The 12,928-nt window shown below is 46.6% G+C and overlaps 1 protein-coding gene, 1 long non-coding RNA gene and 1 pseudogene across 2 annotated transcripts; 1 reads left to right on the top strand and 2 right to left on the bottom strand.

The window, feature by feature from the left end:
* Positions 1–345: 345 nt before the first annotated feature.
* Positions 346–1,805, bottom strand: LOC120672257 (amino acid transporter AVT1J-like). Its single transcript, XM_039952574.1, has one exon. The coding sequence runs from the start codon at positions 1,660–1,662 to the stop codon at positions 412–414; it is 1,251 nt and encodes a 416-aa protein (XP_039808508.1). The 5' UTR covers positions 1,663–1,805; the 3' UTR covers positions 346–411.
* A 1,640-nt stretch (positions 1,806–3,445) lies between these two features.
* LOC120676138 lies at positions 3,446–5,088 on the top strand. The gene is made up of 2 exons (XR_005675691.1): positions 3,446–3,907; positions 4,411–5,088. It is a non-coding gene; the product is annotated as an uncharacterized LOC120676138 (long non-coding RNA).
* Positions 4,459–5,344, bottom strand: LOC120676137 (annotated as a pseudogene).
* Positions 5,345–12,928: the final 7,584 nt, after the last annotated feature.

The following is a 12,928-nucleotide window of genomic DNA, read 5'->3' as shown; positions in this document are numbered from 1 at the left end:
CGCCGTCGCCATGGGCGGGGAGGGAGGCCCGCCGCCGAGCTCGGAGCCTCCGCCGCCGCCGAGCTCGGAGCTCCCAGCGCGGCCACCGAGGAGAGGGAGGGCGCGGGAGCTTGGCCACCGGGGAGGGCCGCCGGTGGGGAGGACGAGGGCCGCCGGCCCTCGGCCAGCGCAGCTCGGCTCCTCCCTGCCGGCCGCGCCGCCGCGTGCGTCGGCCATGGGTGTGGCCGCGCGGGCCAAAACCGTCGGTTGTGCGTCCTCTCCCGTGCTTCGTGCTCGCCTCTGCAGCTTGCAACCCATGGATTCCGCAATTCGAACTGGGTGCGGCGGAGCGCGCTGTTGTCCTAGTTGTCAAAAAGGTTACTAGATTTCAAGACAGCACACTCTGTTTTGTCAGTACAACGGGAACTCATCTTAGAAAGTGCCTAAAATTTGCCGCACATAAGTGTAGGTGCCGGTGATGGCTACGAACACTCCGATGATCAGGATGCCAGTGATCGCCGCGATCTCGATGCGGCGAATCCCCTCGGCCTTGTAGATCTTGAGGAAGCAGAGGCAGGGGAATATGACTGTGGCCATGACGCTGAGGAACGACCCGATGAACGACATGAGGTAGCCGAAGAACGGCACTGTCGAGGCCACCGCCGCCGTGCTGACAACCACCACGGTGCTGATGGCCACCCTTGCCGGCCCGCCGCCGGCCGGCAGCGAGAACTTCTCCTCGATCGCCGCCGTTATCGGTGCGGCGAGCAGCGCGTACTTGGCCAGCGGGTTGATCAGCGTCATCAGGATGGCGACCTTGGTGTTGAGCTTTCCCGAGGGCAGGTTCAGCGTGACCTGCGACTGCACGCCGTCGCCGTAGATCATGTAGCCCAGCACCGCCGTGAGCCCGTAGTTGACGCTGCAGAGAACGGAGGAGATGAGCAGCACCTTGGAGAAGTGCTTGTTGTTCCTCATGGAGGAGTAGATCGTCGGGAAGACGGCGTGGCCGGTGAAGCAGACGAAGTAGAGGCCCAGCGAGGTCGGCAGGCCGCTCAGGTTGAGGACGCTGGTGCTGTTCCGGTGGAACCCGGTCCCGGCGACGCCGGCCCAGACCAGGGACACTGTGAGGACCGCCGACACGACGAGCCCGACCGCCGACACGTAGGCGAGCACGCCTAGGTTCTTGAGCCACGTGGTGGGCAGCACGGCGGCGGCGGCGAGCGCGATGAACAGCTGCTTCCCCTGCAGCCGGTAGCCGAGCAGGTCAACGGTGACGCCGGGGAGGAGCTTGTCGAGGTTGTCGCCCTCGAGGACGAGGAAGCTGATGGCGAGGAGGTAGAGCTCGACGTACATGAAGGCGGCGACGGCCCTCCGGCCGGCGGACCCGAAGGCGAAGGCGCCGATGTCGGGGTAGCTGGCGACGGCGGCGGCGGGGTCGGCGCGCATGCAGCGCTCGATGAGCGTGCCGGTGTAGTAGCAGAGGGCGCCGACGAGGGCGAAGAGCGCGAGGCTGAGCCACCCGCCCTGCGCCACCGCGTACGGCATGGAGAGGACGCCGATCCCGGACACGGCGTTGGTGAGGTTCAGGCACGTCCGGGAGAAGGACGCGCCTTTTCCCGGTAGGAGCGGCTCGGTGAGCGTGCTCACCGGCAGCACCGCGGTGCGAGCGTTCTTGTCCTCCATTGCTGATCCGCTGGGTGGAGCGATGATGGACAGTGGAGGCTGGAGAGGATGGGCTGAATTGAATCTGTCAGAGCAGAGTCGTCAGTGGATCCACAGCAGATGGAGGTGAAGGTCCAGATGATCGAATCGATCGAGGATCTCAAGGCTCCCTAATTTGATGGAAGAAGCACCGAGTGTTCAGCTATATATAGAGCGCAAAAGCTAGCGTGTGGTGTGGTGGTGCGAGCCTGCGAGTGCGAGTGATGAGTGAAACGAAGCTTCCGACGACGCCTGCAGCGATCGGCTGCGTTGCTATCACAGAACAGAAGGCAGCTTGACCCCGGTGCTGCATTGGCCCACGTGTCCAAGGAGAGAAACGTTACTGTACAGTAAATCCAAACAAACAAAGGAGTGAAAAGTTCACGTGTTGAGTGAAAAGTAGTCCTATATATATATATCTATCTAAATACAAAACTAAATAAAATATTTGAAAACAAAATAAAGTGTTCCAAGAACAAAGTATAATTCTGAAAACAAATACCAACAGTCCAAAAATTTGTTTCTAATAAAAAAATGTTCTAATAACAAAATAAAATGTTTCAATAATGAGATATATAGGAATAAAAAACACCATCTAAACGTAGTTAATTGTGATTAAAGTTTTGAAGATCTCACTCTGAGGAATATAAATATGTAATTAGAATTTTATTTAAATAATTAGTTTGTTTTTATTTATATGCGAACATATGCTTGAAACAGAATTCGAGGTTGGCCGGAATCGCTTAGGCCAATGTGAGTTTCAAGGAGAGTTTAGTAACATTAAATTCTATACTATATCATCAATTTTGCTGAATACGGAGGAGAAAAGGAGAAAGTTTCTTAGGATGAGAAAATTTATCCGAAGTTATTAGTTCTCAATCTTGGTAATTATACCGTAAAACTATGTGACCTTATATGTCACATTAGGAACCGCTCGACAAAATAGATTTCTCCGTCTAACTGAGACCAGTTAGACCTCGGAGGATGGGACTCGGCCTCGAGAGTTGAACCAAATCATGGGTGGCTCGCACTGTTCCAAGGTAAAGAGGCTTAATTTTTAACTTAGATAATCTAAGAGCCGAGTTTTGGAAAAGCTGGACTATAATATTATATAATTTTAAAATATTAAGAGTCAAATTGAATTGTGAAAAGAGCATTAGAAACATGGTCTATTACCACCTCTAGGCGTGACGGCACTCATTGATAGACGCGCGGAGAACGACGCGACTGACGACCTCCTACGGGGACGGGGACACTGTGAAAAACGTGTACAGGCGCACTCCCGGGCAGTCCACACGCGTGCCCGCTGTGAAAAACGTGCGGTTAATGTGTGCCCAACTTCAAATTTAGTGATAGGAACAGCTCATGACTAGGCATATTAAAATACGAAATGTTTGTGCCTATGTATTGCTTAGACCATGCCCTAGAAACTCATTTTGTTTAAGAAGGAAAGATAACTCGCATCACGGTCGCCAAGTTCCCAGGTTGAGAAATGAGAATGGAAAAGCATGCATGCATGTACGATACTCGAGAAAGATTTTTACAACGTGAGGGTAATGGGAAAGAGTTTTTTTTTTGCTTCAGTGGTCTCTTTCATGAAGTTTGCACGAATCTTAAAGCAATTAATATTTAATTATTTTTTTGAGTGGGTATAGTCTGGGCTGGCCCTACCCGTGCCCAATTGAGGCCCGGTCCAAGTCCAAAAACCCAAGTTGCCCTCCAACAGGTCCCCGCGCCTACCTCTTCCCTTCCATGTTCAATCAGTACAGCGCTGGCGACCACCGGAGCAAAACTCAGGTGCGGCGGCGACCTCTCTCCATCGCGCCGTGCCCCTCCCTCCCCCCCCCCCCCCTCTCAATCCGCTGCGTTTGCTGGACATTTTTCTCGCGCCGAGTGAGGTCGGACAGCCGGCGGCGGCAACCTCACGCGTCGATCTGTTTTCATCGGGTGCGCGTCGATCCTTTTTCATCGGGGTGCGGCGGCGGCGGCGGCTCCTCCATCGCGGACACCGCGCAGATCGATCGGTCGGTAGCCGCCCTCGAGCTGAGCAGCTTCACGAGACGAACCTGAAGATCTGCTCCTGGCGTTGCAGCTTGCGGGCGACCTCGGAAGAGACGAAGGCGTCGAGGCAGGCATAGGTGATCTGCTCGTCGTTGAGGCTACGCGCGTCCCAGCGGCTCGTGGTCACCCCTTGGGGCTTCGCGAAGTCGACGCCCAGGACATACAAGTTGAGGTCACTACTTACTACTGTATATATAACGGCATGGTGCTACATACGGTGTGGATTTTTCTTCTTAACTACCTTTGATAGCTGACTATTTACTGATAATAAGAGAACAGGCATGATATCCTGGTTCAATTTAGACACTCCTAGTAAGAAATAAAAATAGTTTGTGTAAATTTTTACTCCTTGCCCATTTCACCCTCTGGACCATATTGGACTGAATCTTCAGTCTTGTGGCACTAGACTTCCTAGGCTGCTGAAACATGGTCCAATATATCTGTCTCTCATACATATTCAGGAGTGTTAATTATTTTATATAATTTCCAATATAGCAGTGCGTAGAGAAAATGTGCTGCCGTAGACTGCTGAAACATGGTCCAATATATCTATGCATGTTATTATTTTGTGGTGGAGAAACTAACTCCATTATAGGTTACATATTATTAAGTTTTCTGTTCACACTTAACATTATGTATGATAATGTTAACATGGTCCAGTGTTTGCAGGTAGAGGTCATAAGCAAACTACAAGAACGAATGCACCAGCCTGGACTGTGGCGAGCTTAACACATTTTATTTTTGTCGTTAGCCTTATTCAGTCTGATAAGACTAATATGTGGCATGTACAGGGATATTTACAAAATATTCTACAATACTGATCTGGTTGAATTGTTTAACACTACAATACGAACTGCCAGCTTCCATTATCAGCGACAGTTCGCCTGAATAGCTCCTCATGCAGCTTAGAACTGATGAGGATTATTGATGCCGTCGCCGCTCGGTGGCTGGTAGCCGAGGTTGAGCTCGGTGGTGAGTTTCTGGCGGTGTGCCTCCAACATCTGCATGCCTCCTGGAAAGAAGCACCTCATGTCCAGCCCCGCGAAGGGCCGGTGGGGAAGAAGCACTTGGTGTCCATCTCCAAGAATGGGTTCAGCTCCGCACTTGCGCGGCCATGGCAGCAGACCGGGCCACGGTCACCTGCTGCAGCTGCTGATCTCCCTCCTCAATCTGATCAGACAGAGATGATGGACAGAGTGATCGGCACAAGTGAAAAGCATGATTTCAAGATTAATATTGTATAAAGATTTTTTATTTACTTTTCAAGGCTAGGTAGCTATATTATATATGCAACAAAAGCTTGTTTCTGATTTCTAACAGGTAAGCATACCTTAGTCCTGAGGTTCATGTGGTCATTCTGGAGCTCAGTCTCCTGCAGTTTCAGCAATATTTGATGCAAAGAAATGAATCCAAACAGGATTAGCCAAAATGAATGAAGTGGCAAGGGTATATAGCTGACATGTATGTATTACCCTTTTGACCATGTAATTGATCTCTGCAGACAGCAGCTCACTTTGAAACAAGAATTTGGCGATCAGAATCGACGATAACATAGCGGTCACAGTTACATCAGATTTTTAAAGAATTATTTAAACAAAACCATCTGGAAAAAAACAAGTACTATATGAAGAATTGAACACCGTACCCAGCTTTGTTTATGATTAGTTTGTGTGAAGATGCATGGTCGATTGGATAACTTAGTACATTCTTACCTTCCTTGCCCTGATCTTTGAAATGCCTTTCTCCAGGCTGCTCTCAAGCTGCTTCAACTCTTTAAGTGACAAGTTTTCACCGAATCACCAAACAAGTGCCTTCACATGGGAGACAAAACAATAAATATATATACAGGCAGTGCTTACTTTCAGTCACTCAATTACATTCCTCCCAATACAATAGCTAAGGAAGCAATTAAATGAATGCAGTGCACAAGCTGCTGCTGCTCTTGCCTGTTAGTGTTCTGCAGCATCTGGACCTATCAGAGGAAACGATCAGATGGATCTCATATAAAAGGCCAAACGAGTAAAGGGAATATTTAGTTCCAGAGATAACCACAGGGGTCTGACAACTACTTTGTTCAGGTGTATGACTGTTTCCCTTTTAGAAACTGCCTGGGCAATGTAGTGATATAGATTTGACAATATCTGAGCTTGCATTAGAATAGTAAAATATGATTTAACGATGACTATAGCCATTATCATGCATTACGACCTAGTAGGCACTAATCTGAAAGTTAGAAGGCAAGAACTCTCAATTGATACTACATGTGGTTGCATTGACTTCAGTGTATGAATTATAAAATAAACATTATTACCTTTTTTTCAAAGGATTGCAGGAACTCACATTCTTACAAGATTGATATTACATAAATAAATAGTGATTACATCTAGCAGCACTACATCAAAATTTCTTCTGCGTCTAGCAGCACTACATCAAAATATGTTCGGTTCAAGACTTCTGGAGCTGAAAGCACGCATGCACGCTCAATAGCACAATGGACACAACCATGCATGAACTGAATAAAAAAGTAACTCGATTGCATTTGCGTGCAAATTTGCTTGTTTGAGCTGCTATACACACGACACACTTCCTGCTTCACTATAGGACTACGTCTCGCCTCTTCTTGTTGTTCAGTGGCTCAGCACCAGCTGTCCCTTTCCTCATCATCGCCACAAACTCTGAATAATAATCTATCCTTCCATCCTACATGTGCAAAAGTAAATTTCAGTCTCTTGATTTAAGAAAATACAAACATATGCAATCAATACAAGGAAACATTAAATTTCATAGTATTTGTTCCTTACATTGTCAGAGTCGGCATCTGAGATGGCCTCTTTGATTTTATCGGCATCATACAACCCTTGCTCCTTCAAGGCTTGCTCAAGTTCCTCTCTTGTAATGTACATGTGAGATAAAAAAAAGCAAATGTGTTTTAACGTTTCTGTAGTCCAGACTCCAGAATTCAAGTATGTTAGTTGTGTCGTTTTAACATTCAACTTACCCACTGTTGTCCTTGTCGAAATACTGGAATGTTGTGTAAAGGTGTTCCTCTCTGCCCAGTTTGTTCATGTGCACTGTTGCAGTGACGAACTCGTCGTAGTCAATTAAACCGTTGCCATCAGCATCAGCCTGGAATAATATAAAAGGTTTCAAAAGGGGGATTTTCATACCACCTTCTGACTCTGAATAGAAACATTATAAGTATTTTTAATTGAATACTGAAAAGTGAAAACTCACTGCTTCCATCAGCTGCTGAATTTCACCGTCTGACAGCTCGGTTCCATGCTTCGCCAACCCGTTTTTGAGCTTATCAAGCGTGATGGTCCCACTGTTATCTTTGTCGATGTTCTTGAACATCTCCTTCAGTAGCTTGCACATTGTTCAAATATCCTAAATATAATATGAGCAAACAAGTAAGGGTAAACTCTGATGAGGTGTTTTGGCCAGTTCTTTGAATAACAATGTATATAAAATAGCTCATGACAGGGAAATTTGTAAGTAAATCATCTTGATATAAAAGCTACTGACTTATCGTTGTTAAATATACCAATTACTAGCCATTGATAAATCGTGTTTGACAAAAAGCCAAATTTCTCCAAGCATTATGCCAATTTGCCTCGAATTATGTATGGTCCACGGAGACAGAATATAACTAAATTACACTCACTTGAACTCATGATTGCTGGCTGGTGCCTCTGATGTTGCAAAAGTTCCCCCAATCAACTTCCTGATGTCACTTGCCCAAATCGCGCATCTGCCGTGGAACACTGTCGCCTTCAAGTCGTCCACCCTCTATCCGTTCAGCCTACTGGAAGTGCGCCGCCACTGCCAATACCAATGATTCGGGGGTGCCGCAGTGGCCTCGGTTACCAGAGCACGGGTGGACGGCCTATCAGCAACCACCTGAAATCCTGATGTCGAGAGGGAGCCGCCGCCGCTCCGTCTGCCTTGACTCGAATATCTGCGAAAAATGTGAGGGGGGATGGAGAGGGAAACGGGCATGGATGAAACAGACAGGCAGCCGCCACCATCTGATGTAACCGGATCGGGGAGAGCCGCCGCCGCCGCCGTAGTCCGGCGGTGAGAAGAATGGCAAGGCCGCGAGAGAAGAACCGAACCTGACTTCTCCGTTGTAGGCAGCGACTCCTAAGTGGGTAGCAGCCCTTGATCTTGAGAGATGGAGCCACGCCGCCGCTGTTGCCGGATCGGAAAACGGATCGGAAAGGAGGGGGAGCCGCACCGCCGCCGGTGCCGGCCGCCAAACGCTAGAAAAAGATTCAGTGACTCGAATGTTTAATCTAAAACCTGGGTAGCGGCCACTGGACTTGGACCGGGCCTCAATTGGGCATGGGTAGGGCTGGGCCCAGACTAAACCCACTCGAAAAAAATTAATTAAATGTTAATTGCTTTAAGATTCGTGCAAACTTCATGGAAGAGACCACCGGAGCAAAAAACTCTTTATTTTATCATTTATTTTGGGCAGAGACTTGCTGTAACTTAAATGAGCAAATAGAACTCCTATAACTTTCTGAAATCTATGTGACTGTGCCTTAATATATACTGCATGTGAACTGTGATCATGCGTTTGTGTTGTATGTGTGCCAAGTTAATTGAAATAGTGCCTAGAATGTTGCCAAGCATAATACTATTTTTACTGTAGGTTCATGTTGCAAACCTCAAGTATAGACACCATTTGTAATGGAGGTTCGTGTTGCAAACCACAATTATAGATACCATTTGTAATGGAGGTTCATATTGAAAACCTCGGGTACAGATACTATTTTTAGTGGAGGTTCTTTACAATAACCGCCAGTGATAATGATTAACAACGGCGGTTTTGAAACCGACGGCACTAAGCGCCATTTCTACTGTCACTCGCGTTATGGCGGTTTGAAAACCTCAACTAAAAAGTCTTTAGAACCGCCAGCAACTATACATTTTGTAGTAGTGCGCTGTCGTGGACGCACGCCGTCGGAGTTCATCGGGCACGTCCAGACCGCTTGGATTTAGTACGAGCCGCAGAGAAAAGAGCAGGAGAGAGAAGCAAATCCTAGGCCATGGTGTGCTAGTGCCTGAGTATGTGTGGACATTACGTGCTTTAGAATGCTCACCATGGAGACAATTCGGTCCGTTTGTTGTGCACTTGTGCTCACCAGCGCCACTAGTTCCTCGATCGGCCGGGAACGCACGGGAGCATTTCCCTAAAATAAATGATGTTCAGCTACTATCATAAAACTCGCTAGTTTTCTTGATGACCTAACTCATTAGGAAGAAGCATAGCTCGCTTTTGATTTTGGTGAGCTCAGACTGAGCAAGTGCGCTTTGATTCGGTCGGGTCTCGCACTGCAAACATGTAAAAATATTTTAATTATTCAATCATTGAGCTAGCAGTTAGGTACAACATAGAAAAAAAATGCAAACATGTGAAATGAAAAGTAAAATAGATCCTCTTGCTGAAATGATAGATTACTTACACGTTTTCTGTAGCATAGAGTATATGCTGAAAGTTATATCTATCTATTATGGTTCAGAAGGCACATCAATTCTCAAGTGCATGAACCTATCTAGGTGTATACTCCCTCCGTATCCTAAATAGAAGATGTTTAGGACACAGTTGTGCATACCAAGGAGTGATTATGGCGGGTAAGTTTTCCCTGTCTACCCTTATTAAATAGCTTAGGGAGTACATTCAATATGAGAAAGAAATGAATGGTTGACTGGCTGGCGTGGTGCGGCGGGCGCTGAGGCTCTCTGGTGTGGGTTCGATCCCGCAGGGGAGCACTTTTTTTTTGATCTCTTCAGTCGAGGAGTCCGCGATGGTTGGATGGCGAGTGAAATGAAGCGCTGCAGTAATTAATTCTTTGATGACCAACGCGTGCAATGGGTGGCCATCACCGAACGACAGCAGGGGCAAAGGCGTCCAAATCTCACCCGCATCTGTAGAACGACATCTTTTGCCAAAACCATGCACGCGGCCAGAACTACTTCTAAATCGTATACGGAGGGAGTACATTCAATATGAGAAAGAAATGAATGGTTGACTGGCTGGCGTGGTGCGGCGGGCGCTGAGGCTCTTTGGTGTGGGTTTGATCCCGCGGGGGAGCACTTTTTTTTTGATCTCTTCAGTCGAGGAGTCCGCGATGGTTGGATGGCGAGTGAAATGAAGCGCTGCAGTAATTAATTCTTTGATGACCAACGCGTGCAATGGGTGGCCAGCACCGAACGACAGCAGGGGCAAAGGTGTCCAAATCTCACCCGCATCTGTAGAACGACATCTTTTGCCAAAACCATGCACGCGGCCAGAACGACTTCTAAATCGTATATGGAGGGAGTATGTATACTTCTAAATGTAGAGCTGTATTCCTCCAGACCTAGAGGTGTTACCTATATGCACACTGGTCTTGCAGCTTCCTGATTAAATTTATGTTGCTTAATCATTGCTAGACCGAAGTTTGATTTCCCCAAGGATGCTACGTAGTGTACTTGAGCTAGCTGCACTCAAAATTAGCACATGTAACAATTTCTGGGTATGAAATGTAAACGCTTGGGATCAGATTCAAACGTGTTCATAACTTACTAATAGCATTTCACCACCTCAAAAAGGCATATGAACAAGTGGAGATTGTACTTACAGATTCAGAGGCATATATAGGCACCATGAACAACATCGATGATCCATTCTCTGCCAAGACTTGCTTCTCGGAATCCCTGTACAAATCAAGCAGCAGCATTAGAAAAAGTAGGTAAACGTAGATTAGCTTCTTATTCCCCATCCTATCCTTCTCTTGACCCCAAGCTGCATTGCCCATGAATGAATCAGAAAAAAAATTATGTAACAAGAAATGAAGATCATACTCCTGTTGTGCCTACACATGCAATAATTACAACCAATTTTGAAATGAAGTTATGCACCAGTTTCGCCACACAAGAAATTTATGCACCATGGCAAAAAATGGAAATCGACATACTAGATACTAACAACATGTACTCTAGCTTTCTATGAACTTATGCTTTCCATGTTAAGAATAATAGCAAGACACAGCCAGTCACTACCCCAAGCTATAAGTAGCAGAAAGGATTCTGATTATAGAACTAGAAATAAGCAGAACAAAAACTTGAACATTTTCAGATCCACTAATTTATAAATTCCAATTAACATTAGAATTACTCTAGCTTGTAGTATGCTACTTCTACTTTATGCTACTGCTAGTAGCCTATTGCTAGTCTTCCTAAATCCAACTCTAGAATTAAAGGAATCTGGTAGTGGATGTTAGAGCACTTATCCGTGAGAGAGGGTGCTGCATCTGGTGAAACCGATAGACAGTGAGGCAAGCAACTCAGATGGCCCAAAACTTAGATCGGGATCTAAATCAAATAGAGGGAAAATAGTGAGAGATATTTCCCTCAAAAATATTGTGGGCGATACATGGGACAGAGAGGGAGAACCATTTACCTCGTTAAAGGAGAGTAGCTAGTGGAAGAGCGACTGGGGGAGCAGTGTCAAGAGAGGACCTGAGGATGCAGCCATGCACCTGCCACCGGTACCTAAGACTCATCTATAGGTTTCATCCACCCCAAAAGTACCGGTATGAAGATGAACCGGTACCTTCATACCGGTACTTTTGGGTTGGACCTTTGGTGTGTTTTCTAGTAGTGGACTCCGATTACTGACTTCTCCATTCACATGTAGAAACCAGTTATGCACGATGACCTGCTTTAAGACCTAAATGGTTGGGCCCATTATTGGTACCAATAAATGGGCCCGAGTGTGTCGCAGCATATTATATCGATTTTCACAATGCTACAATCACCCCTTCCATTTTTGCTCTATTCCAATCAGACGCCTGACTCCGTCCTCCTCATTCCTCTTGCTTCGATCTCATTTTTAGAGCGATCTTCTTTATCAGTAGCTCGGATCGCAGCAGTGCAACCCGATCTACAAGAGGGGCAGACCAAACCCTTGCCGCCGCTTGTCATTTTGTAGGAATCCTGATGATACCTTGCTTCCCTCCTGCGGTGTGAGGTTTGGATCCATCTTCTTTGGGAGTAGGTCGGATTGAAGAACTACACCTCCATCTACAGCATCACTAAAACCCTATCCTTGCTGCCGCTAAGGTCTTGTTGGGATCCTCATCTCAGTTATTCCTGTGAGCCGGGATAGGGGAGATAAAGGGTAACTGATTCTAGGCTAGGGAGCCATCCGGTTGACTCCATGTTAATGGCGGCTCCATGCTATACCCAACCCTAATTTTTTTATAATAATTTGTTGTATGTTTTCAAATCAATACAAAAATCTCCTATTGTTTATTTCAGACTATGTTCGGAGATGCTAGCATGGAGCTATAAGAATCCACTGAAAGTACCTTCGCACTTCAATCTAATGACAAAATAATCCCTGAAGCAGGAGGTGTTGACGTGAAAATTTCCCACCTGCCCGACGGAGGAAACTCACATGTTGCACGTATGCTAGGGCCGGAGAGATCTGCTTTGCTTCGAAGTACCAAACCTAAGGGCGCATGGTGGTGCGTTAGGCGTGCCAGTCAATTTGACCTGCAATTGACAAGGAGAGTAAAGCATTAAATACTGCGGGTACGGGGGTGCGGTCTATGTTTATAGCAGCGTGACCAGCTGTAGCGAAAATAGCCTCTCATGCCATATTTCAATATAATGTTTTGGCGATTGATGACACACACAACACTTGGACTAATATGATTGTTAAGATGAACATTCCCAGGCTTTTAGGTTCAAGTGATGACAAAGAGAAGATAGGCGGGTCTCAGGGCAGCGCCCTGAAAGCTCTTCGGTCCAAGGGACAAGAATTGAGGCATTTTGCTATCATCGGTTAAACCGACGTAGGGCAAAATGAACTCACCGGTGCAATCACAGAGAAGGTCTGCGGGCTAGGGTTTAACACCGGATTAACCGACGTTGAAGAAAATGTATACGTCGGTGCATTGGCAGATGAAGACCGAGGAAATTACATACACCGGTTGAACCGACGATGCATCGGTCAATTGCATCGGTTCAGTTGTCCAGAGAGGTGGTTTTTGGAGGAACGTGAAAAAGTTACAATCACCGGTTAAACCGACGCTAATTTTACATACACCGGTTGATTGCATCGGTTAAACCGGCGATACACCGGTTAATTGCTAACGGCTAGTTTTTCAAGTAGCAGTTTACTTACACCGGT

This window comes from Panicum virgatum, chromosome 5N (assembly GCF_016808335.1).
Source record: "Panicum virgatum strain AP13 chromosome 5N, P.virgatum_v5, whole genome shotgun sequence".
Taxonomy (NCBI): Eukaryota; Viridiplantae; Streptophyta; class Magnoliopsida; order Poales; family Poaceae; genus Panicum; species Panicum virgatum.
Note: the sequence above shows the minus strand (reverse complement) of the source record. Positions and strands in the feature narration are given on the sequence as shown.